The sequence below is a fragment of the Cygnus atratus genome, chromosome 2 (genome assembly GCF_013377495.2).
Source record: "Cygnus atratus isolate AKBS03 ecotype Queensland, Australia chromosome 2, CAtr_DNAZoo_HiC_assembly, whole genome shotgun sequence".
Taxonomy (NCBI): domain Eukaryota; kingdom Metazoa; phylum Chordata; class Aves; order Anseriformes; family Anatidae; genus Cygnus; species Cygnus atratus.
This window is the reverse complement of record NC_066363.1, coordinates 6,178,713-6,203,866: the sequence shown is the minus strand read 5'-3', so window position 1 is coordinate 6,203,866 and position 25,154 is coordinate 6,178,713. Positions and strand designations below refer to the sequence as shown.

The 25,154-nt window shown below is 41.5% G+C and overlaps 1 protein-coding gene across 17 annotated transcripts in view; it reads right to left on the bottom strand.

Annotated features, from left to right (window-relative positions):
* Nucleotides 1-9,142: 9,142 nt before the first annotated feature.
* LOC118251891 (sodium channel protein type 5 subunit alpha-like) overlaps nucleotides 9,143-25,154 on the bottom strand; it is a 208,884-nt gene continuing 192,872 nt past the window's right edge. For all 17 annotated transcript variants that reach the window (XM_050709327.1, XM_050709322.1, XM_050709330.1 and 14 more), the window contains 5 exons: nucleotides 18,855-18,908; nucleotides 16,833-16,974; nucleotides 16,119-16,219; nucleotides 15,365-15,635; nucleotides 9,143-13,869 (listed from right to left, as the gene is read on the bottom strand). In XM_050709327.1, coding sequence (XP_050565284.1) covers nucleotides 12,635-13,869; nucleotides 15,365-15,635; nucleotides 16,119-16,219; nucleotides 16,833-16,974; nucleotides 18,855-18,908 — 1,803 coding nt within the window. In that variant the 3' untranslated portion in view covers nucleotides 9,143-12,634. The remainder of the gene's footprint in view (nucleotides 13,870-15,364; nucleotides 15,636-16,118; nucleotides 16,220-16,832; nucleotides 16,975-18,854; nucleotides 18,909-25,154) is intronic.

Sequence of the window (25,154 nt, the reverse complement as noted above, 5' to 3'; positions counted from 1 at the left end):
GAGTTCAATATTTAAGCATGATATTTCTGCGTGATGTCTTCAGTCAAAGCTACCCCTAATAAATATACATATAGTTTTGATTCAGTCAAAATGTTTAACGTAATGTTGATCAAAATGTTTGAATTTGGAACTTTGCTCGGCTAGTGAAAGAAAAACATCTTCTGGCTGCATTTCCCCCCCTGAAAGTCAGGGAAAGTCCTGACAGAGCTCACGACTAAGCAGCGATGAGCTGATTACCTCCATGCAGAGACCTGGGGGAGGGAAAAAGGAAAGGAGCAGCAGCATTTCCAGAAAGCACATGACTGCTAACGTCTGTGAGCGACACGGGACAGACTGCATTCACCCTGTGGCTAGGGGGCATCAGTTGTCTGCTCCTTGGAAGGCATCTGTCACAGAAAAGGGGAATCCTTGACTTATTTTCCCCTCCCAGAGACCTGGGTCTTGCCGAGCATGCAATCTGTACAAAGTCCAAGCGTCAGCAGAAAGCTAGCTCCTGGAGCTTGCCCACACTTTCTCACTGTGATTTGTGGCAGAAGATTACATTTGCTCTACATAAAAGCCTTTGCCTGTGCACGGCTGAATGATTAACCATTTTTAATGTGCTATGACAAGGACGGCTGGGTCTTGAACCTTTTGGCCCTGCTGCAAGATCACTTTTAGCCTGCAGTGTGGTTTGAGATTTCCTGCCGAGTGTGGCAGGAGACATACCAAGATTTCTTAGATGCCTCTGTGCTCCGAAGAGAGGGACAGCTGCTGTTACGAGAGATGCCCAGAGCATCCTTTATGGATCAGCAGTAGTCATGCTGCATGTGGGGGTAGGAGGAAAGCAAATTTACTGCTGAGTCAGATGCATTTGTCTCACTCTGGCCTTGGGTCTTGTGACAACATTGCCATCACTGGTGAGATGAGTTGTCTCCACCACAGGGAGCCTCCTGTCTCCTTCTGTGACCCCCTGTAAACAAACAGGAAGAGACTTAGCAAGCAGGAAGCAAAGAGGACTGCAAACCACACTCATATCATAGGCTGCCAGCTGCCTGGGGCAGTCTCCAGCTCAGCAGGTTGTCTCCCCAGGAGTGGGGACAGCAGTACCCAGACCGTGCTTTGCATTCCTTGTGGTCATCTTCTTGCGAGCCAGCAGACATTCGAACTCCACCAACATTAGATTTTGTGGTGAGCTTGTAATGTAAGTGTAACTGAGCCCTTTTGTGGTTTTGGCTTCATTAACGTTGCACTCGTTTTCAGAGGGTAAAATAGCCTTCCTTCTCCATCCTCTAAAAATGAAGAGCTTGCTTTGGCTCCGACAAATGTCTTCAGGAGCTCAGAATGGAGAAGTAGAGTCCTCTCTGAGTAAATCTCTCTCCAAAATCCTCCTGCAGCTGTGTATTTCCACATACACGTACGCAGACTAGCCTTTGTGTTTTTATTTTTTACAAGCTGATGAGATTGGTCAGCCTTGTGAAAAAAACATCAGACATCCATTTTTCAAAGCCCTCAGTTCCTAGGAGCTTGCAGGGAATATTCTCAAACCAGAATATATCACGCTTTCTGGTGACTCGGCAGATCAGAGAGGTGTTTCATCAGGACTGAACAGACAGAGAAGCAGCCTGACTGGGGAGCTCCCTGGGTTACTACCCTGGCGTGTGAGCCCTTTGTCAATATGATTATTCCCATACCACTAAACAAGACATGGGCAGGCGCAGACCTTGGTGGGGGCACACCATCGTCTGGACCCCAAGGCTGTCAGCTTGCTCCTTGGGCATTTTCTGGTAGTGGAAGCAGCTCTGCTTGGGGGTTTCCCCAGATTATCCCTTGCCACCCACATTTAATCCCCCTATCTCCTCATATCTCTTCCCTTTTCTCATTGCTTCTCTCCCATTATCAGCTGCTTGTCTTCTTTATTCTTCTCTTACCAGAAGCTGTTTTCCTTCTTGGGAGGTCTCGAAGCTTTGCTGGAGGCTGGTCTAGCAGCCAGCCCTGAAGTTTGAACTGTGAAAGATCTCCAAGACACTTCTGATCTGGTAAATTTGCAACTCCCAAACATGTTCTTCAGGGTTCAGTCTGGCCAAGGACTGTTCCAGCTAAGCAGGTTGGAAGGTGAGACCCTGTTCAGAGGGATCAGAGTTTAGTCCTGCCATGTTATGTAGTCTCTAAGCAAGAGAACCACCTACGTCTCATTTCGGTTACCAGCATGAAGGTAAACTGTATGAGCTGGAAATACAGCACAAGAAGTGGTCCATGCAAGTAAAAACCTGCCTGACTCACTGCTCCAAAGCTACTGAGGTCTGAGGTTGACACCACATTTTTATTGCACTCACCAAATTCCTACAGCCAAAGTAAAGAAATAACAATCAGAAATTAATGAGGTTCTTTGGGAGTATATCCCTACAAATAGGGAAATAAGCAGAAAACTAGCACTTGGAGACAGCGCAGAGAGTCTCAAGCATTTTGGAGGGGTAAGGGAGCAAAGCCTGTTTCATGCTGGGTGTGAGGCACTGCCTTGGGCAGTGTGGTTTAGCAAGTGCTGTAAGCTAAGGAACACTGGAATCGTATTCAAGAGCCCACCTTCTCACAGCTCTTCTCAGTGACATGACACCCTTAAGAAAATCTGTCCCCTGCAGGCAGACCTGTCTGACCCCATTAGCTGGGGAGGGAGATGAGTGTTTGTAATGGGAGCTCTCCTCCTCACTCTTTCAAAGACCAATAAGATGGAGCAGCAAGGTGCAGACATCAGAGTGACTCACAGCAGGCTGAGCTGAAATAGAGATGATATCGAAGCATTAGAATCTGCATCTTTGCACCATGGCATTTAGAAAGCCAACTTTAATTATGGCAAAGCACAGCAGAAAGCAGAGTTAAAGGATAAAGAAGCTGGTTGTGAGTGGGCATCACTGGAAATCCTCCTTCTTCGATAAAGGGAATTATTTGCTGAGTAGGCGATAACATCAAACTGACACCCCTGGAAAGACAGCATCCCAATTTAGGATAACATCACGAGTATGTTTTGCTAGTCGCTATGAAGGTATTTACATGCATTTAATCCATGCAGTCAGCTGGTGTGAGAGTCAAAGCTCTCAAATTAGAGCTGGGTAAGGACCTTAAGCTTCAGGCTTCAGGGCTTTGGACACAGCTCCGAGACCAGAACTGTCATACTTGCAACCATCAGCTACCTACACCAGGAATGGAGAGGATTACAAAAACTATGATCACCAATTACAAACATCACCAGATAAAAAGATTCCTACAAGATCAAGTTCTAATCTCTCTCTCTCTTTTTTTTTTTTTTTTTTTTTTTTTTAACTCTGGAGAGCCCTCACTAATTTTATTTGGAGTTTCCTCCAAGGCAAATCCCTAAGGAGGATGTACCCAGGTTGCTTTCATGGAAGTGACAATATTGTTTTGCTGCAAGTACCCTTTTGCTGCAAATTCCCAATCTGCCTTGTGACACTGAACTGACTTGAGAGGTGTAAACCAGAGTCATCCCCCACACCCCATGTCACATATAACCTTATAAAGCCCTACTACCCCTGTTAGATTTGGACAGGGGCCACATTTACCGCCTTCTGGAGCCTGGGTAGCCCTTCACCTTCCCCTTGTCAATGCCCAGGAGTGTTTCTATGCCAAGCACTCCAAGAATGCGAAGGCTGACTAATCTTCAGGCTGATCTTCCCACAGAGGCTGAGGTGTGAGGAGATCACAGCTGCTGGGTAGCAGGTTCACGCTCTGGCCCCTGAAGCTGTTAAGTCCTTGAGACCCTACCCAAAAATAAGCTCTGCAACCGTGGTGGCTTATGGTTCCCAGCACATGCACACCGTGTGTGAAATTCAGGACCTTCTCCTGGTGGAGTGCAAGAGCATGGGTCAACAGTGGGTAACAGATGGGGGCTTTATCCTCAATGGTCACACCTGACTCCTGCACACTCATTTGGCTTCTTCTTGCACCATGTGTGCCTATTTTTGCAGTGGACAACTTATCTTCAGATGCACTAAGGCTCGCAATAGTGTCAGAAGCCCAGTTTTACCCTTCTGGTCAACCACTAAAAGCTTGCAGCAAAATGAAGACCTCCCTCAAGCCTAGCAAGCCTCAGTCTGAGAGGAGTTAGGTGGTTTCTCCGCTGGCCTCCATTCTCTTCTCAGTAAAGCGGGATCATTCATTTAGCCCTGCTCTATTTCCAGTACTTTTAAAAGATGCTGCATTTTTGGCAGGCACACACTCCTGGATAAAGAAGTTTCACCATGGTTTCAACAGCAACAAATTTAAGCTTTAAAAAAAAAAATAATTAAAAATCATGTTTCTTCTTTCTTACCTTATACCAACATAAATCTTTTCATTGTGCCCTGTTCTTTGGAAAGGAGAGAAACTATGTGGCTTAAAACTGTGAATAAGGATAGCAGCACTTTGGCTGAATATTACAGGGTTTCAGAGGGGCTTTCCTCTGATAATGAGCAGGAAGAGGACTTGAATCCAAGTCCCAAACTGAACCTTGACTTTTAGAATTCAAATAATTAAAGGGGATCTTATCTTCTTTGCCCATATTTTCTAATGCCTCACTTTTCTCTTTTGACCTACTGTATCTCAGTGCTGTGTTACACTTTCTGGGAGGTGAATCCAATTGCAGGAGCACATCCAGACCGCTGCCCTCTGTGCCTCCCTGCTGCCTGGACCCAGCAGTGCCAGATGAGGACAATCAGGGCAGCCTTCTGGGCAGTGAAGCCCTGAGGCTGGAGAGCCTGCCCAGCTAAAGCCTGCAGCTTTTCTCAGGGGATGAATGAATATGGGAGCACCAGCTGTGCAGATAAGCAGTTATCTGTGCTGCACACACATAGAGTGTCCATTGTGGCACTGCACACAACCCTGAGCTACATCACTGCTGAGTATTGAGTTAAGCATCTCCTTTTCGAAGGGATTTGTCCCAATGTCATCACTGCTGAGATACCTCTTGGCTTACCCTCTCACCCATCCACTGCTCAATAGCTTCTCATACCAAAGCAAATCAAAATACCAGTGTACTCCCATCCCACACCTTTCTCATGTTTTCTCAATTCCTAAAGTATTTGATGAGAAAGTTCCCTTCACAGAAGTGCAGCAAGGGAGAGAGGCACACAGGCTGATCTTACTCCTAAGATGCATCCTCCCATCTCCTCATCAAAATGTACAGTAGGTTCTGTCCTGAACATCCTCCCACTCCGTAGTAAAGTCAATCCAAACAAATCTTGAGGCACCAGAACTGACAACATCTGATTTCCCATGCTTCTCGCCATGGAGTTGATGGTTCCTGGTGGTTAAGCAAGTGCAGATTAATTATTCCCCCTTCAGCTGAGGCAATTTTAAGATTTGTCATCTCTATTAAAATGTTTTGTCTTCCCTTGAGACCTGAACTCCTCACAACTTTCCCTGCTCCCAGAAGCCCCACAGTGGGTATCTCCCCAGATGCTTATTTTCACAAAATTTGTAGGAATTCACTTACCTTTGAGTCTCCTTTCTTCCTTGGACATCATCAAGACAAGCCATGCCCGCAGTTTCTTCCTGGTAGGACCCAGGCGGTGCTCAGAATAAATAAATACATAAATAAAATTTCCTTTCGATGCAATAAAGATGCAGTCCATGATGTGACCAAGTCCACCAAGTGCTGGATTGCCCTATGTGCATCGGGACCCGTGACTCCAGGTTTGTGTCTTCTGTATGAATCCTCCTCACTTGCACAGCTTGTCCCTGAGCTAAAAATGAAAATTATTTGCTTTATGCTTGGTCTGCAGGTTTGAGGAGATTAAAAATTAAGACTAATGTGAACAACTGGGGCAATCTGTTTGAAAAAAAAAAAAAAAAAGGGTTGCAAACCTGTCTGCCCTAAGGGCAAGTGCTAAATTCCCTTAGGCTTTAGGATGACCGGGATTTCACAGATAACACAGACTTTTTAAAACACAGGTATGCACTTCAAGTCACCTTTTAGCATGGGAAAGGATTTTAACTCCTTGCAGGACCACTTTGCACGATTTTATCATAACTTCCTCAGTCTTCGCTGCTTTTGTCTTAAATCCTCGTGTGTGTGTTTTTGTTTGTTTCTAATATAGTTAGTAAAAAATAAATAAAATCTGAAAAACCTGAGCACAGAATCACAGCCTGGTGAGGCTGGCAGCACCTCGGGGTCCCTCGGGCCCAGCCCCTGCCCCAGCAGGGCCACCCCGAGCAGGGTGCCCAGGCCCATGGCCAGGTGGCTTCTGGAGCTCTCCAAGGAGGAGACCCCACAGCCTCTGGGCTGCCTGGGCCAGGGCTCCGCCACCCACCCGGCACAGCCCGGGGGTCAGGGGAACCTCCTGGGCTCCAGGCTGGGCCCACTGCCTCCTGTCGTGGCACTGGGCACCACTGAAAGGAGCCTGGCTCCGGCCTTGTTACACCCTCTCTTCAGGTGTTTACAGACGTCGATAAGGCCTCACTGAGCCTCCTCCTCTCCAGGTTGCACAGTGCCAGCACGGCACTCAGTACAGCTAACTTCCAGGGCACAAAGCCCCCCTAAGGCCATGGGCTTGCACAGTCTTGCGGCCCACCACCAGGCAGGGTGACCGCTGGGATCTAACCCTGGAAGCTGTCTCCAAAACTTTGCCGTGGCATGAGCACACAGCCCAGGAGCCGCTCAGAGGCTTGTCAGCTTGCTAAAATAGCTCGTGTGGAGGTGCTGACAAAACCGGGCCCACACTGCGGTCCAACACCTCCGGCCCTCACGGGGTTATCGGTGACGTTTGACTCTGAAGCATTTTTTGCTTGCTGCCAATAGTTATTCCCCTTGGCCTATTTGCTTTCACATGCTTTCCCTTTGACACGGGTGCTATTTCTTTGCAATATGTAAACACTCAGAAGGATTTCCATGTTTGTTCTTCACCCAGTGAGGCCCATCTTTCACAGCTAGCTGGCAGAACTGACATGCAGAAGCAGCCCTATTCATTTACAGTTTTGTGGGCATTTTTTTCTTTTTGTTTCTATTCTTTCTCTTTCTTTCTTTTCTTTCTTTTCTTTCTTTCTTTCTTTCTTTCTTTCTTTCTTTCTTTCTTTTTCTTTTCTTTCTTTCTCTATCTCTCTTTCTCTTTCTTTCTCTCTTTCTCTCTTTCTCTTTCTCTCTCTCTTTCTCTCTTTCTCTCTTTCTCTTTCTCTCTCTCTTTCTCTCTTTCTCTCTTTCTCTTTCTCTCTTTCTCTTTCTCTTCCCTTCTTCCTTTTTTTCCCAGTTCTGTTCTTGTCTCAGCACCCCAGCAAATAGGAGAAAAATTCATCTCTGTTGTCAGAAATGCAACACTTGCTGTCATCCCACATCGGTGTCCTTTAATACCAGAACCCAGCACAAACTTCTCACGGCACCACATTTCTTTTTACTTCTGCTCTTCATACAGCAGCTTTTGGTTACTATAAAAACTATGTCTAAATCTAAAGCAAGCTGCTAATATGTGTGTATATCTATCTATATATATATATTAAGTGCCTGAGTTTGCTTGCACTGCTCTTATTGTCTATGCAAACACAGACTTATTTCCAAAATGATCCTGGTACTTATGAGCTGATTTGCATCAGAAGTAGAAAGGAACTGAAACCACTGCAAAATCACAGGGTGAATCTGGGGATTGAAGAGCCTGTCTCTAATCTCAGAGACTGCAGACAGGTTTGATTGACTAGGTTTGAGGATTTGTAAATTCAACACAATTTGATTTCAAAAAGCAAGCAAACAAACAAAAAACCTTTGTAAAAACTGGCATTAACTGAGAAGCCAGTCCTCTGGGTTCCCTCCTAGGGCTGGAAAAAAAAAGAAATCCTTTTGAAAAAAATAGTCAATATATTTATGAAATTTCATCCTGAAATGGGAAATATCTAAACCTTTTAGAAATTTCCCCAAGTTCTGCATGAAAATGAAGAGAGGCCCATAACCCAAAACAGACCCAGCACAGTGATGGTAGCACACACATAGGAGTTAGGCAATTCTGGTAAAAATCTAGGCATAGAAATCTTCACAGTAGGGATTATGACTAAATTTCCTTCCCATGGGAATTTTGCTGACAAATTCTAACAAAGAACATCCTTATTTAACCTGACACATCTCAGTAGAGAATTTTTTATTTCAATAAATGGCTCCTTCCAATCAAAAATACATTGCTGAAAAAATTTCAGCCAGATTTATTCCATATACATGAATACTCGGAAGTCATATGATTACGAGACACATTTTAGTAAATGCTTATTAAGTATAAAAAAAAAAAAAAAAAAAAAGGCCAGATTGCTCCAGGTTAATGTAAAAGTGATAATAATAATAAACTTATTTTATTAAACTAACTCGAAAGACTGATTGGACTCTTTGACTGTAGTTTAAACTGGCTCCGTTTTCTTCTGTTTTAATGTGATTAGAAACCTTTCCTTGTTTAAATATAAATCAGAGCACTGAAAGAGTAACTGAATTGGTGCAAGCCTATGTGGAGATAAGGCTAATTCAATCAATGCCGAGAAGAGTTAAGGGAAGAGCTCCAAGTGTGGTCATCTATCTCATTCCAGGATTATGGCATGAATGATTGTTTAGTGAGAATTTTAGCGTATAACTGAAAAAAACACTAACAACCAAAAGGCAAATCTATATAATTACACTTGAAAGTGTAAGAAAATATATTATTTTTTCAGTTCTCTTAGTGGGATCTCATATTTTCAGTAAAACTCCTACTCTACCAACTAATTCTACCAGGCAGGATGGGTTGAAATAACAATGCAAGGCTCATCCTATAAATTACTCTCTTTGAAGAAAAGCTTTTGAGTCTGCTTCAAATCCGGCTGAAGTACCCAGAAATTCTCCATCAATTTCAACAAGCTTTGGCTCAAGCCTTTAATGCCCAGTAGTTAGCCTTACAATGCAAGATGAACTGGAGGGGATTTCATTGACTGGCCTTCTAACAAAAGTCACTCAAACAAAGGTGCTGAACAAAGCCAGAGAAATCACATAAATGTTGGTAAAATAACAAATAATAGTAATAATAATTGGCACAGGAAATATTTGTTATCCTTATTTATTTAATAAAGAAACATAATAAACTTGATTTTTTTTCCAGGTACAAACAGCTTAATATGTCCTATGATATCGGCTGATATTTTCCTTGCTTTTTTTTGTAGCTTGAGTGATTCATGTAGTAGCCTTTATTGAACAAATCAACAATAAAAATGGTAGCACTCACCATGCTTATAGACAGTGTGGGCCAACTATTGAGTCAGTATCTTTAACTAAATCACTACTGTACTGGGAGGTCATATTGTTGCTGGATTTGGATCAGCATCTCCATTAATAAAGATCTGCAACTGAGGATAGTTGAAGTTTTTGAGGGGAGTTCTGCATACCATACAAAGATACCATACTTTCTTTGGATCTAAAGAAATGTTCAACAAAATCGAAAACCCAATGGAAAACCAACCTTCCAATTACAAAGCCTTTGAAAGTAATTTACAATTCATTTTTTAGATAGTTGCACTGTAAACATCTATAGTTAAGATCCTCTTTCAGATTTTTTTTTTTTAATTAACACTTTTTTAACAGGTTTTGGGTAGAAAACACAATCAGTTGTATTGCATTAGTACTACAGGATCTCACAGCAAGGACAATAAAACCTTTAACGCAAGGGTGAAATGACCAGAGAAAGAGCTCTTCTCTAGTATAATCATTGACCAGCTAATCTTCCCATTACATCCTATTCATCATTGGCCTCACTTTTATTAAGAATATCAGTTGAATATATTAAGAAGGCAAGTTCTAATATAAGTGGTAAATAATTAAAATATTTGTAAAACAGAGTGATCAACACAGCACAGCTGTGTGAAGGTTTTTATTTTTTTAATTTTTTTGTTTTGAACAGTTTATATTGTATGATAAAAATCAGATAAGAAATGCTCCTTTTTCTAAGTATTTTTCCTTTTTTTTTTTTCTGAAGCTTTAAAAGGAAAATAATTTTACCAGTCATCAGCCAATAAATGCTTGTTCAGCAAGTAATTCATGTACTATTTCCTAATTAAACAGTGTCATTATAGGCAGCAGCTCGTTTCTAACGATCAATAAATCCCATTGAGAACAAAACATTTTAATCAGTAAGTTGTGTCCTCTGAGTGTCAGCCACTCTATAAACTCACAAGATACTTATATATGTATAGGTATATGTATGTGTGTATATATATATATGCATATAAATATAAAAATTGCATTCTCTTTCTGGGTGATATGTACAGTCAGAATAAGATTACAGCATAAATACACAGGGAATCTGTATAAAGTTTCTCTAATTTGAGAAGCCTTGAGCGATTTTCTTTTTTGGGGGATGGGGATGGGGACTTGGGGGGAGGGTAGTGAGGAGGGAGGAAAGAATAAAGAGTGTTTTCACTCTAAGGAACAAAGAGTAGTTCCCTTAGGTTAGAATCTAATTACATACAAGATTTAAAGGCAACAAAATCTCCAGAGGAACAGCCCTATGTTATACACCATAGACATGGGGTTAAAAGGGCAAGAGAGCATGATTATAATAATACTTATATAGTACATTTCATTCCCTTATAGCACTTTGCAACCAGAAAGTCTTACAACACCCCTGTGAGGTAGGTAAGTATTATTATCCCCATTTTACAGATGGGTAAACTGAGGCACAGATAGGTTCAATTATTTGCCTAAAAATCATGTAGTAAGAATCAGGAATAGACCCCAGGAATCCTGATGGCAAATCCTCTGAATTAACCAATAGACCACTCTCAAGTGAATGCCTGAGACACCTCTCAATGAATGGAGAGAATATATTAGCCCATATTTACACAGATACATAGTCATCCTTTTGACATGTTGTCTTTACATATTTTGACTTGTTTAGAGGACAGATAACAATGGCCATAGACAAACTTCACTGTAACATGTTGCTTTAATTCTTGTTGCCAACCAACCCCATGTGGATTTTGACACCTTTACAACCTGGGATGTAACTAATGTCAATCACAATACACCTTAAATACATTCTTGATATCTTTGCTTCTCCAAGGTGAAAAGCACAGTTACTCTTCCTTAAAGTGCAATGGCTCATTACAGAGATCTCAAGATTTTTTATGAAGTCCAACCAAACCCAAGTACAATCAGTCTGAAGGTGAAAAAGAAAGAACTTGTCTGCAATGACAGATTTCTCTCTACGTTCCATAAATACTTTCTCACATTCTATCAAGGATGAAAGTTTAATAATAAATAATAATCTATGTTAGCATGTAAAACCTCTAATACTTTTCTACAGCCACACATCCACCTTCCACTCTGTTGTCATTTCTTTGGCCTGAAGCTGATGGATACATCAGCTGTAAATATTCCTTTGCCTGCAGGAATGAGGATATTTATATTTTTTAGCAGATTGTTATTATTGGTTCCTCTATTTCTTGTCCTTCCCCAGTACTCTAACTGTACTGTCTGATAAAATGAAGGATGGACACTGAGAAGATAGGTTTCTAAACATCAGAAGTTACATACAGATCCAGGGGCAATTCCCCTCCCACCTTCTTGATCACACTGTTGCAGCTGTTCCTCGTGACCCAATTGATGTTGTTATTATTAATAGTACTATTTTTTGGAGTAATGTCAATGTTCAGAGTTTCCAATAAGGCTGCTTAGCTCAGTGTTCTTGGGAAAATGTAACCTATCCCACGCCCTTAACAGAAATTTTGCCAGCATAGATGGTGCCTTGGAGCACTACACACAATGTGATGCACTACTTCTATGGTGAGTTTGATTGCAGTATTCAAAGCAGATTCTTGAAACATACTAAAAAATGAGTGCTTTTATTAACAGTTTTACAAACAGAATCCATTACTGTCTAGTTTCCTGAAGGACAGAACAAGCCATTTCTCCTATTATTTTGACATCATTTCCTTCTCTGTTGTTGTTTTTGTTTGTTTGGTTTTGTTTGTTTTTTATTCCTGCTGATGAGCAGTTGCAAGTCCCAACGGGGAGGGCTTAATGTAATAAACAGTTAAAATGTCGCTAATTTGATAGTTTACTTTGCAACAACTTTCCTCTTCAAACGATGGGGATCCCACAAGTTCCTATTACCTTGACTCAGAGTTCATCATGAAGAGTGTAAGGATCATTAATCTCCATGGAAAAAGAGACATTTTTTTTAAGTAAAAAAATATCAAATATAATAAATTTATGAAAGACCATTCACAACATATACAGTAAGTGTTACATTTTGCTACAGCAGCTGTGATATATTTTTTTTTCTTTTTAGAATGCAAGGTCATACATCGCCATAAGTAAACACACTATTATGAGTAAGACCTTAAATGAATGTATACAGCCAGGCTTTATCTGTGGATAGATATACATTGTGTTTACTGTTTTAAAGTTTAGCATATTTGTATTCACACCATTGATATAACAGCTATGACCCTGCCAAGATTCTTCCTGTGCATATATAAATATAAATATTGAGCCAAGTCAAAAAGAGCAGGGTCAAAGGTTATATGACTTATTAGACTCCTGTAGTTAAGGGTAAAAACTCCATTCTTTCTTTTGCAACTAATGTTTAGTAAGAAGGCTGCTTCAATCGTAGTGTAGTTACAGCATTACATTCTGTAAACAATATTTTAAAGCATTCTAAACAAACATTTAAACAATTGATTCTTTATCCCTGTCCGGCGAGAGCAGACAATCTATAGCCTCGTCGCTTTTGCTCGAGTCTGTCAGCTTCAGCTGGAGATTATCGCTTGTCCCTCTGGTGACGCTGTCGTAGGATGGAGGGAAGGACGTGGAGGACAGCGTTTCTGATTTGTCTATTGGCCTGCCGTAGTTTTCATTCATCATGAATGCAATGAGACCCTCCTTCTCGGGTGCATCGTCCTCGAGGATGCTGCCGTCAAAAGTTCTGTGCCGGTATAAGTAAGATGCCTGCTTCATGGAGCGCCGAAACAAATGTCTCCTGTAGGCCCGCTGGATGACAATGGCAGAGACCTCTTCTTGTTTCCGTCTGAGAGTTGTTGTTATTGGTTCGTACGAGATCTTAGACGGATTCGCTGCCATGAACTTTTCTTCCATTTGGATTTTAAGGGCATCCATTTCTCCAGATTCTCCTAGCACCCTTTTTGTAAAAGCAAACAAAATATCCAGGCAATGGATCCTATCTCCACTGACCATGGGCAGGTCCATTGCTATGAGTTTGATTTTGTTTGGTTTCGCTATGCGCAAAGGTTCCGACAGTGCATCTGCAAAGTCTGAAAGTGCAGAATACTCAATAAACTGAGTGGCTTCAGGGTCGAACTTCTCCCAGATTTCATAGAACATATCAAAATCATCCTCACTTAGAGGCTCTGTACTTTCCTCAGTGGCTACACTGAAGTTCTCTAAAATAATGGCTATATACATGTTTACAACAATGAGAAATGATATAATGATATAAGTAACAAAGAATAAAATCCCTACGGCAGGACTTCCGCAGTCTCCCTTTGAACCATTTGCATTTGGAAGGTTTGGGTCGCAATACGGTGGTCCAGTGTTCAAAATAGGATTGAGAAGACCATCCCAACCAGCTGACGTTGTGATTTGGAAGAGACAGAGCATGCTGTTAGCAAAGGTTTGGAAGTTGAACATGTCATCAATCCCATATTCCTTCTTAACATAGGCAAAATTAGCCATGCCAAAAATGGCATAAATGAACATGACCAGAAACAGCAAGAGGCCAATGTTGAACAAAGCAGGTAAGGACATCATTAAGGCAAAAAGGAGAGTTCGAATTCCTTTGGCTCCCCGGATGAGTCTCAGGATCCGGCCAATCCGAGCCAAGCGAATGACTCTGAAGAGTGTAGGAGAGAAAAAATATTTCTGAATGATGTCAGAAAGTACGGTGCCTTGAAAAGAAAAGACAAACAGCGAGTTAGTACCTTGGAAATAATCCCTGATTCCCTTTAGAGAAATCAATGAGGATTATGGACAAAATCAATGAAAAGTTCCACAAACTGGAAGACCCAAGATAAAGGAAATGGCATTCTCATTAGCATTTTCATGCCCATTTAATCCATGCAAATTTTGTTGAGACTATGAGCAAAGGTGTTGATGGTAGGGACAGTTTATTAAGGGAAAACTCAATTATTGGGAATGAGAAACCAGGATCAGTTCAGACAGGACACAGATATTTGCAGTTTTTGGTCATGACCCCCCTGAGCCATTTATCTGGAGTGCTGCTGGTCAGAATTTTTATGATTTGAAAATATTTTTCTTTGCAAAATGTCAGCATTGTGTGCTGGGTCTGTTTTTATGAACTATCACCAAAACGGTGCAAATTCCTACTGGAAATCTGATTGGTTGCTTGCTTATTAATTTTTTCACTTTTCTAGATGGGTGCTAAGCTTGCACCCCTGTGGCTAAACTCTCTTCCCTGCAGAAATAAGAGCAGTTTTGTCCAGATTGTCCAATGCCAACAGTCTGCAGACACAAGGAGCCATGCCCAGCCCATGTCTCCCCACTCCCATGCTGGCAGGGGCTCTGTTGGATAGCCCAAGTCCCCTCTGTATCTGAAATCACCTGTTTGATTGTGGGACAGTGCTATGGCCAATGTGATGGCTCTGGTTAACTGGCTGCTATGGACAGGTCCACAGCATCCAGCATCAAGGCTCTGATGACAGCTGTATGCCCGTGATGTTCCCTGGTGACCCAAATCTCTGAAATCTGTGCGGGCTTGGCTGATTCAATGCCCCCAAAATGCAGGCTGATCTCTGGGCAGTGTGGATCTCCTGTATTGAGACTTTGCAGGTTTCCTGGTCCACCAAAGGGTTTAGAGCAACAGGAGCATCAGTCAATGAGGAGATAGTTCTGTTTTCCTAACAGGACACCCTACATTCACCTATACAGGGCTGACAGCAGTGAGACTCACTGCACCTGCCCACAGCTGACCTGAAGGACTTTTTCATGCTGGTGTACAAAAAAGTAAATAACAAAACAATAGCAATTCACATGTGCCCTTTTCACGTGGCTTTTTCACTTCTCTGTCTTAGGCTGTTATCCAGAACACAGGTTAAGTGTATGGAGCCAAACCACGTTTTATGGTCATGTACATTGGAATCAGTACTAGGGTGTGATAGGATGATATTTGTTATCTTCATCACTACCATCAGAGTTTTGGCACTGAACAGATTTGGTTGTCTAATACATCCCATCATATCCATGATCACACAAATTAGGCAGTGTTACATTGTATTATTTAAATATTAAAAATTGCTTAGGATCCAGTTCTCTAAGTGCACTTTATTCCACGAAGCCTTCAACTCTGTCTAATTAAGTTTACGTCGGTCTTTTTAACTTTGGAGTTTGGGTGAAAATGCTTCCCTGCCACCCAGATCCACCTACCTACGATAGACAGAATCACGACGACAAAGTCAAAGATGTTCCAGCCATTGGTGAAGTAGTAGTGTCGCAGAGCCAGCATTTTGATGATGCACTCCCCGGTGAAAATGGCAACAAAAAGCATGTTGATTTTGTGGAGGATGTTCACTTTTTCTTGACTTTGATCATCCGTTTCCACCATCATGGTAACCATGTTAAGGCAGATAAGAATCATGATGGAGACATCAAAGGCTTGTTTTGAGACGACGTCAAAAATAAAACCTTGGTATTTGTTCTGGAGGAAAGGAGAGGGTTGTTAGGAAATTCGAACTGTGTCAAAATGATGACATGATTGTCTCCTGATTCATCAGGAAGTAGAGGAAAATAAACTACATATGGTTTCTGATTAAAATTTCAGAAACAAGAAGATGATGATGGATAGTTGGATGATAGGGTTTTAAAACTCATTTACTCATTACAAACTACTGGAAAAAGACATTGGGCTGGGGCCATGAATTCATTCAATGCAGACACATGGCGACTGGCATGGCTGCGTATGTAAATTGGACTGTTAATCAATACGGCAGAACAGTTGGAATTTTATACTACACTGTTCAGTAGGCTTGCAAATACTGGCCAAAATCAAAATATGTAAATTCAGAGTGGTTTTCGTCTGGGAACTATCACCTTTTCTACGCTGGGAAATTGAATTACATTTATTCTATTAAATAAATCTCCATTTATTATACATCGTTCAATTGAATTACGTCATTCTTACCAATGGCCTTGGGATTGGCTTTTGAGGTTTCTTAGATCCCAGCTTTTTCATTGCGTTATAATACTTTTTCTGTTCTTCTGTCATAAAGATGTCTTGGCCACCTAAGTATAGGGTGAGAACAAAGTTGTTACTTTCGATGAAAAGAACTGTCTCCATCCAAAGTCCAGCACTGCTGGATTTCTCTTTTCTTGTTTCTCTTTTCATGCAGCTTTCATCAAATATCTAACAAGCGTCTGAGAAGATGAAATGCTGGGAGCTGCTTATTGCATGGAAGCGAAGGGCAGGAGACAGAGCAGTGCAGACCATCGGGGGGAGCAAGGCTCGGCGTCAGGTCCTGTCTGCACTAGAGATAAGTGTAGGGCCAGAGGTAAAATGTAAGAACTTCAGCCCTCTGTTTAAAGCCTACAAAGCAGTCAGAAACACAGCTCTTGGGGCAGCCTGCTGCATGCCTGAGCATGCAGGATTTGCACCAGACCTCCCATCTGCCTGGAGATGCTTCACTGCTTTCCGCAGGAAGTATAATTCCCATCAGTATTTTCAGGACACTCGTTCTATGGGGAGATTAAGCACAACTGTGCTTTTGTAAAAGTCCCTCAGGATAGTTGTGTTATTGTTAATCTCAAGACTAACGTGGCAAAGCTGCTGCTTTATAAATCTATCCCTTGCCCTGGTCTCTGCAGTGCCTGCAAGGTGATGTGCAGCATATGCAACTACTTATCTTTTTCTTCTGTTGGTTAAAATTGTCAATGATGACACCAATGAAGAGGTTCAGTGTGAAGAAAGATCCAAAGATGATGAAAATCACAAAGTACAGGTACATGTACAAATTACATTCCCATTCAGGCTGCTCCTCACACTGCAAAGGGAAAAGGGAAAACATGAAAATGACACAAGATCTGCACAGACCAAAATATTAATGCAGTTCAAAGAAACCTGTCCATCGGCAACAAAGATTATCAAAGAAGAAAAGCAGTGTAACTGCCACTAGCAGAGTCAGCACTCCACAGTCTCTGCTGAAGTTTACTACTGGTATCTGAAATGCCACGGTCAATTCAGCTACATTTCATAATACTGTCACAGCGATCACACTGCTTCAAAAAGTGCAACTTCAGAATAAATCCTATTAAATGTTCTCAGCCTGAACCCAGAAGGGGAAAAGAATCAGTCTTCTGCTTATCCCTAATTTTATACAAAGTAATAGTACTTTGAAAAAACAAAAGTATGATCGCAGTATGATTAAATGTTACTGAAAAATCTCTGCACTGAGAATAAAGGTATTTAGAAGTACAATCCTTCTTTTATGATGAGTAGAAATGAACCATCAGATGGCTGCTGTAGAATGGTAAGTGCCTTCTTAATAGAGAACTCAGTATGCAAAGCATTTTGATAGCAATATCCGCATCAGAAAGAACTTTTCTAAGGAGGAAATGGTATCCAAAAAACCTATGGCACAAACCTGGAGTCACAAATCTCTGGAGTCCTGGGCTTTCAACAGCTTATCTAGCTCAGAGAAAGGAACAAATCAGCCTCTTTCAAAAAAGCCTGGTTGCACCAGGGGTGGCTCTGCCTTCCCAGATTCTCATCTGCTGCTTGTGTGGGCACATGCTTTTTTGGGGGGGTGCAAGAGCTGCAATGCCAGGGTTTGACTCTTACTGCTATCATTTTTTGCTCCCATAGTGTCAATATCTTTGAAAACTTGCACTAGGTACTGTCTTCAACCAGCAGCAAAGCTACCAGAGATCTTGCTGAAGGACCGAGTAATGTGTTCTGATAACCTCAAACCACATGTAATGCATTTACAGCAAAAATACTCAGGTTTGCCCTACCAGCTCCAGATATCTGACCAAGATGCTTGTACTAGAAGCTCACTTTTCCCTAAGTGCCATATTTTCTCATGTGTAACCCTTGTGCTTCATTCAGCTGCAAGGAGGATGTACATATACATGTGGAAGAAGAATAAATCAACACCACGACTATGCTGTAATAGAATCATAGAACATAGAATCATAGAATCACAGAGAGGTTTGGGTTGCAAGGGACCTTAAAGGTCTTCTAGTTCCACCCCCCTGACATGGGCAGGGACACCTCCCACCAGACCAGGTACTTCTCTGTCTTGTTGATGGCAGGAGGATTTTCCACCATTTGTCCTTCCATTCAGGGCTCAACTCCCTGTTACTCAATTCACCCTGTCAAAATCCCATTCATACCCAGTAGCTACCTCAAAAATTAACAGCAAGAGTAATCTTGTGCCTTTAAAACTATTAAAAAAGAAAAAGGAGACAACATCTCCTTCTATTCAAGAAAACCAAACAAAAAATAAACAAAATACAACAAAACATGCGCACACACACACACACACAAAACTTTTAAATAAGTTCCAGTAATCAAAAATTAGATCCATGAAAAATATGGTTATCAGTGGTAAGAGCAGAGGAAACACAGAAGACAATTTAGGTTTTTGGTAGACTCAGTCTCACTCTGGAGGTGTCATTCTGTGCTGGGAGTTTTGCAGTACAAATAGATAAATTGGTTGTATAGAACTGAGGGCTGCACTTGATTTAATCTCAGGGTCATGAGAATTCAGCACCAGCTGCAAAAAAATGAAGGTCTGCAATGGTCTCAAGCAAAGGAAGACAGGGACTGGCAACCTGCATATATTTTTGTTGTTGCTAAACATCGTGAATGCTGGAAAAGTCAATGGAAAAGGAAATAATTCCTTTCCTTGCAGTGACCTACCTCTCGTGAATCCACAGCTGCATACATAATATCCATCCAGCCTTTAAATGTGGCCTGAAAAGAAACCACAAAATACATAATTAAGCATATTAAATAAGCCTATCTTGAAATGATATCATCACTGTGATCACTTTCCAAAACACAGTGTAGAGCATGTTCTTCACAACTAATCAATTGTTTCTCCTTTAAAGCAACATCTACCCATGGGCTTATGTTCATTTAGTCATTTAAAATCATTCCATAATGGTTTTCTCCTGGAGACTTTCATGTTGTTCTCTGATTTTCCGCAATTGCAGGGATACAACAGAAGCTTTTAATAGAAATTGAAAACATGGCAATTAAATCATGTGAAGTTTGAGTAGGAACTTCTTTTGACCAGGAGAGATGGAGCCCATCCATAATGCTCGTTCAGACTGACAGCACTAGGTATGTTTTAGGGTTGCACAGAAGCTTGTATCCCGACCTCCTCTAAAACAGGATGAATCAAGGCAATGTCAAAGCTGGGGAGCTGCACAGATTGCAGCTGACTTGAAAGGAGCAAAGACAAACAGCACCTGCTGTGAGACTGGCCAAGGAAACTCAGCCTGCTTTACTATTCAGTTTTGCCTCTTCTTTTTTTTTTTTTTTTTCCTTTAAATCAGGGTTTCTAATTATTTTTTTAAGTGTTTAAAAAAGGAGAGACTCCACAGAAATCGGTATCTATTACTGGAGCCTGCAAAGAAGAAAACGAAGAAAGGACAGTGCTGTCAGCTCCCAGAAGAAACACAAAGAAGTGATTTTTGCTATTCCGTAGCAAAAGCCTGACTCTGCTCTCAATATATGCCTCTCATTAGACATGGTCTGGTACCAAACATACATGGCATTAGGTCCTGCTCTGGCCTAAGCCACATTACCTTCATAATAGTCTGCTGGGGATGTTTCGCATTTGACTTCTGACCCACTTAGTCTTACCCTGGATTTAAAATCGGTGAGTAGATAATGAGGCATCTTTAGATGCATTGATTTAATTGGATTTGCACTAGCATGCATGAAAGACCCATGCCCAGTATTTTTTTTTTTAATCCTACTGACAACTAGGTTGAATTTTCTCTGTGGTCTGTAGGCATACAAGTCCAGATAATGCTAATGGGAATTTGGCCAGGGGTTCCCAGGAGAAAACCAGGCATTTCTGTTGAGCTGGGTACATCCAGTGGTTTTAGAAATGCTCCATTATATACTTTCTGTTATTAAATTAGCCCTGAAGGTAATGCTGCCATTCGGTTTTCCTCTGAACACTACTGAGCCAAAGGAAAATGTTGTACCAGAGGTCAACCATATTTATTTCTCATGAATGCATATAAAAATAGTGTTTGAAAGGGTATATTTTTTAATCTACTGAGTAAAAGAGATTAACCCCCCATATCAGAACCCTTTGGAAAATCTACGCCATGGTACAGTGTATTAGAAAACACTTCGGATATAAAGTGTGTACAAGAATGATCAGCAGTTTTATCGAAACAACTAATTATTTAAACCTGTCACACCAAACCTCCTTAGCTCTTCTAATATTTTATTTTTTTGCTGTTCTCTTTCTAATCTGCTGAAAGATTTACTGGTGTCATCACAGCCACTTGCAGCTCCCAGCTCAAACTGCTGTTCAGGAAAGTTGGACAGGATGAAACAAGAAACCCTTCTGCCTGTGTCACACAATGATATGATCTTAGCCTGTACTTTTCTCCCACTTGGGAGGAAATCTTTCCTCTGGAGTAGCTATTTTACCTCTCAATGTGTACCACAGAGGCAAGAGACTCTACTGCAAGACAGTGGTTTGTAGTGATAACAGATGATGAAGTGTTCTGATGAAAATAAATACTAAGAGAATGAAGAACTGTGATTTTCTGCTTTTCCCAGTTGTCCAGAAGGAGGGGAATTAAAAATCCACCAGGCTTCTGGAAAGCTTCCCTAGACACTTCATCTGCAGAGAGTAAGAGATACTGAGAATGAAAGAAATACAACACTGGGGAAAGAAATTATTTATCTGGAATTAGTAACCACTTACACTCTGGATAAGGAAGTGACAAAATCTTCATGGGAGTGTTTGTGATATTATCCTGCCTGGAAGCTATCCAGAGAAACACCATTTTTTACTGAAACTGTCATGTGATGAGATTATCTACTGATAAAATCCTGGGATGGGATTACGTGCTGTTATTTGACTGGTGGTTAGAGCTGCAGTGCAGCAAATTAGTGGGGAGGATCGGTGGGCCGGCACTAGATGCCCTCAAGCCATTTATTGTATAACCAAATGGTACCTTAAAATAAAACAAGCCCTTACATCTGCCCGAGGGAACTTGTTTTTCTAGAAAAGGATTGCAATACTGACATAAAAATGACTGCTGTTGAAGACAGTAGTATTGGTCCCCACGTTTCTGAAATGCTTCTTCAAGATTTGCTACTGTTGACAGAAATTTCTGAAAGCTAAGACAGAGTTGCCAACAGTACAGCCAAATTACTCATATTTAAGACGGCTGTCCTAACACCACTATCTGCTGGCTTTTCCGCTGATTTTTCCAGTTTGTTCAATTTCATTGTATTAGCAATTTTATACCAAATATTCATTTAATCATTATTTTGCTGGGGAGGGCACCACCGAGCACTGGACACACCAGAGCACCCCAGGTGTCTGCATGGCCACTGGGCTACGTGGGCTCCAAGGGCATTGCCTCCTGAACCACTGCTTGCTCCTGATCTTTGCACATACAGAGAAATAAGCTCTGGTGTACCAAAATATGGTTTGTTCAGTATTTGTTTGTATTGATTTTCTGAACATTTTGCATCCATGGTGAAAGTAAAATGCAGTATATTGTTTAGTGGAGTGCAAGAGATCATGTCACTCAGTAACTTTAGACACACGCCACTGTCTCATGACCATTTTGTAGCTGATTTATGAGCTCAGTCGTGACTTCGCATCTGGCCTGAGGGGCTGATTTAACTCTACAGCTCCTGGTTGCTGCATTTTAATTTTTAATTCCCAGCAGGAGGGCTCCCGTTGTTTCCATTCCCTGTCTGGAGACCCAGAGTGACAAAGAGTTGTAGGACCGAATTGCTGTAAGTCTCTTCCCCGCTAAGGAGCTCTTTTCCAAGCAAACCAGATGCTGGGTGAGAAACGACTTGTTCTCTTGGTATTCTTCAATAGATTGCTGAAATTACAAGCAAAAAAAATATGTGGAGGTGTTCATAATATGAAGGCAAGGATCCTGCAATGGAAACGAAGAATTCCTACTGGAAATTTAAGATATGTGTGTTGAGATCTGCAAAGCAATTCTGGGAATATAGAACAAACATTACTGAAGCACTGGGTTGTAGTAATAATTTTTCCTAATAGATTAGGATGTTAAGGGATTAAATCCCCAGCAGAGTGAATCATCCTTCCTGTATATTAGAAAGTCATGATAATAAAGATCTTCTCCTCTCCATGAATAAGGTATTCCCCTTGCTTGTAGAATGAGTGGAGTCTGCACCCTATTTTAGTAACCTGTTGTGAGACAGTCTTCTTGTGAGCCTGAGAAGCTTAAATCTGGAATCACCACTTCACAGGAATGTTTTCACAAACTCGTTAATTCAAAGAGGTAGTAGCTAAGACATCTTCAGAACAACATCACTGATCCTAAACGATGTAGAAAAAAAGCAAAGGCTATTTGGGAAAAGTTTCACAAGGTTTTCAGCTACGTTGTCAGAAAGTCTGCATCTAGATAGCTGTAAGCTTTAAAGGTGCTGTAGTAGCAACTTTTCATTTCTTTCAAAGACGCTGTAGAAGTGAAGACAGAACATTAGGCAGACGGATTTGCTTTACACATTTCCATTTGGATTTTCAGATATATATCCCAGCATCTAAAGGTAATTCAGAGTCATTTAAAGAAGCTGAAAATGTCAACACTCAAAAGACAAGTCCCACTTAAAAGCTCATATTTTGCATCCCTGAGGGTTGTAACCAAAATGCTTATCTCATCATTGCTACATGCTGTCTCGGCATGCACAAAGATGCAGCAATGTGTCTGTCCTCTTAGGCGAGCTGAGCTGTTAACTGATCCCCTGCAATTCCTAAAGCAGCTTGCTCATGAAATGCGAGCCCATATGGAGCATATTTGGCAAGAAGTACCTGTAACCGACACTCCTCGGCTGGAGTCTGGCAAAAGAGATCCAGATGTTTGGGCTCCTTTTCTGTGGGTGTCATCTTTACATTTTATTGCCTAAGCCTGTTGTTAGCAGCAGACAGAAGAGCTCCAGGTGCAGGATGAAAGTTGAAATCAATCCCCTAATGGCATCTGGCTCCTGCTCTTCCTCCTGGAGGAAGGAGCCGGCACCTGCCCTAGAAGCTGAGCAAGGTTTTAGGACTCCTTCATTTCCTGCCATAATCAGTTTGTTTGGCCTGCACAGACTCCATCTCTATGGCAATTCTTTTGCACTTCTGCAACTGGAAACTCTACTTCCCTGCTACTCAATACAGGATCATAGGTTTGAAAGAAACCTGCAGGGTCATCAAGTCCACTTTCTGCTGGAAAACTGGAATACCTGTTCCTTCAGTAATGTGCCGAGATCCAACTTGTGACCAGTTATGTTTTTGCTGCCATCACTGATCCCAAAATAAGGCAGTCCCACATGCTGAATGCAACCAGTATCACCAGTGCCAAGTGCCCAGCAACTGGTACTGCAGAACAGCAAAAGAAACCACTTCAGGTTACTCCTTTGGAAGTGACAATTTAGGGAAAGTTGCAGAATTTCAGAAAGCTGGAATTTGGGTCTTGTAGAAGAAATGGTGAAGGAATAACTCTACCCTTTCCATCAGCAGGACCCACAAACTCAGGCCTGTCTCCTTCCCTTTTAGATGATAAAGAGATCTCAGAAATGAAAACAACATAGGAATTCATGGCCATCTGGCAGAAGGCTGCTCAGGTCTGGGTTCATTATATTTACTTAACTCAGAGGCAGGTCTCCATAACTTGACTAGAAGAGAAATTCTGATGCTTCCCTAATTCCTGTGTTCTTTAGAAAAGCTTTGCTTGGTATACCCTCTGATGCATTTTTTTGACCAAACAAATGAGGCATCTGGCATGCAGTCATGGAGGAGATACAAAGCTTCAGGTGAGGCGCAATACTTTAAACCTGGAAATTTTTGCTCAGCTAGATTGGATGTTTAAGTAAAAGACAAAGAAAACACTATATAGAATGGAAAATCTAATTAAAGCTGTTCAAAGTGAGTTAATCTACCCTTCATGGGTGAGCTGAATATCATAATTACATGCAAAAGATGAAAGCTCCTACTCTCAGTTCAACTTTTTGACATGAAAAGAACCAAAAGGGGTTTTGCACATTCTAACCCTTCTGCTTTCCAGAGGCTATGAAAGCAAAGACTCCATGGACAGTATTCAAAAAAAACTCAAACTCCAATGTATATGTACCAAGACCAGAGTATAGAAGGCTAAAGGAGAGCTACTTCACAAAGATAGCTCATGTGCCTGTGAAAGATTAAAAATACATCTGGTGGAAAGCAAATTTGTATCAGGGGAAGCAGTAGGTGTGGAAGAGAGGATGGGGGACCTATGAGAGGCCCACGTCCGCTTGGAAGGACAGGTGGGGGCAAGAGGCATTGCAAAGGGTACTGGATGCCTATGTACGACAACTGAACCAAGCACCCAGCATGCAAGATTTTATCTAAATGATGATGCCATCACAGGGACTTCAAGACAGCAACCTCCCTGTCCAAGGATGTACTGAAGGATTTGTTTCACTCTGCTTACATAAAATCCAGCACAACCAACATTCCTAGCACGTGTCCATCCCTTGCCATCACTAGGCTTCAGAGCAAATTAGGAACAACAGAAAGAAGTATCATTGCTACCATTTTATATGAGGGCCCCATGGAACTGAAACACAAAGCAATTTGCCTTAAACCACTCTGCAGGCCAATGGCGGAGTCCGGACAGAGGATGGAGTCTTCTGTGGCTGTACCCATTAGTCTGTGCTGTCTTCCAACACCTTCAATCTCTGTGTATACAATCCGTTTATCCATGTTTTACATTTCCTACTGAAAAAGGTCATAAAAGTGTCTCACTTCTGTCTTTATAGATCAAACACCGCAAAGGACTGTAAATCAAGATTCCTCCACAACTCCAGCTTTATGCAATAACTTAGCTGAGCAGTTGAAGGTACTGTAACTTCATTTTTTTTTTCCTGGCAGGGAACAATGATGTCCCAGTTGATTCAGGCAGGCCAGTGCACTCCGCACAAAAAGTCCTCCCCCTGCACCAGGACTTTTTGCTT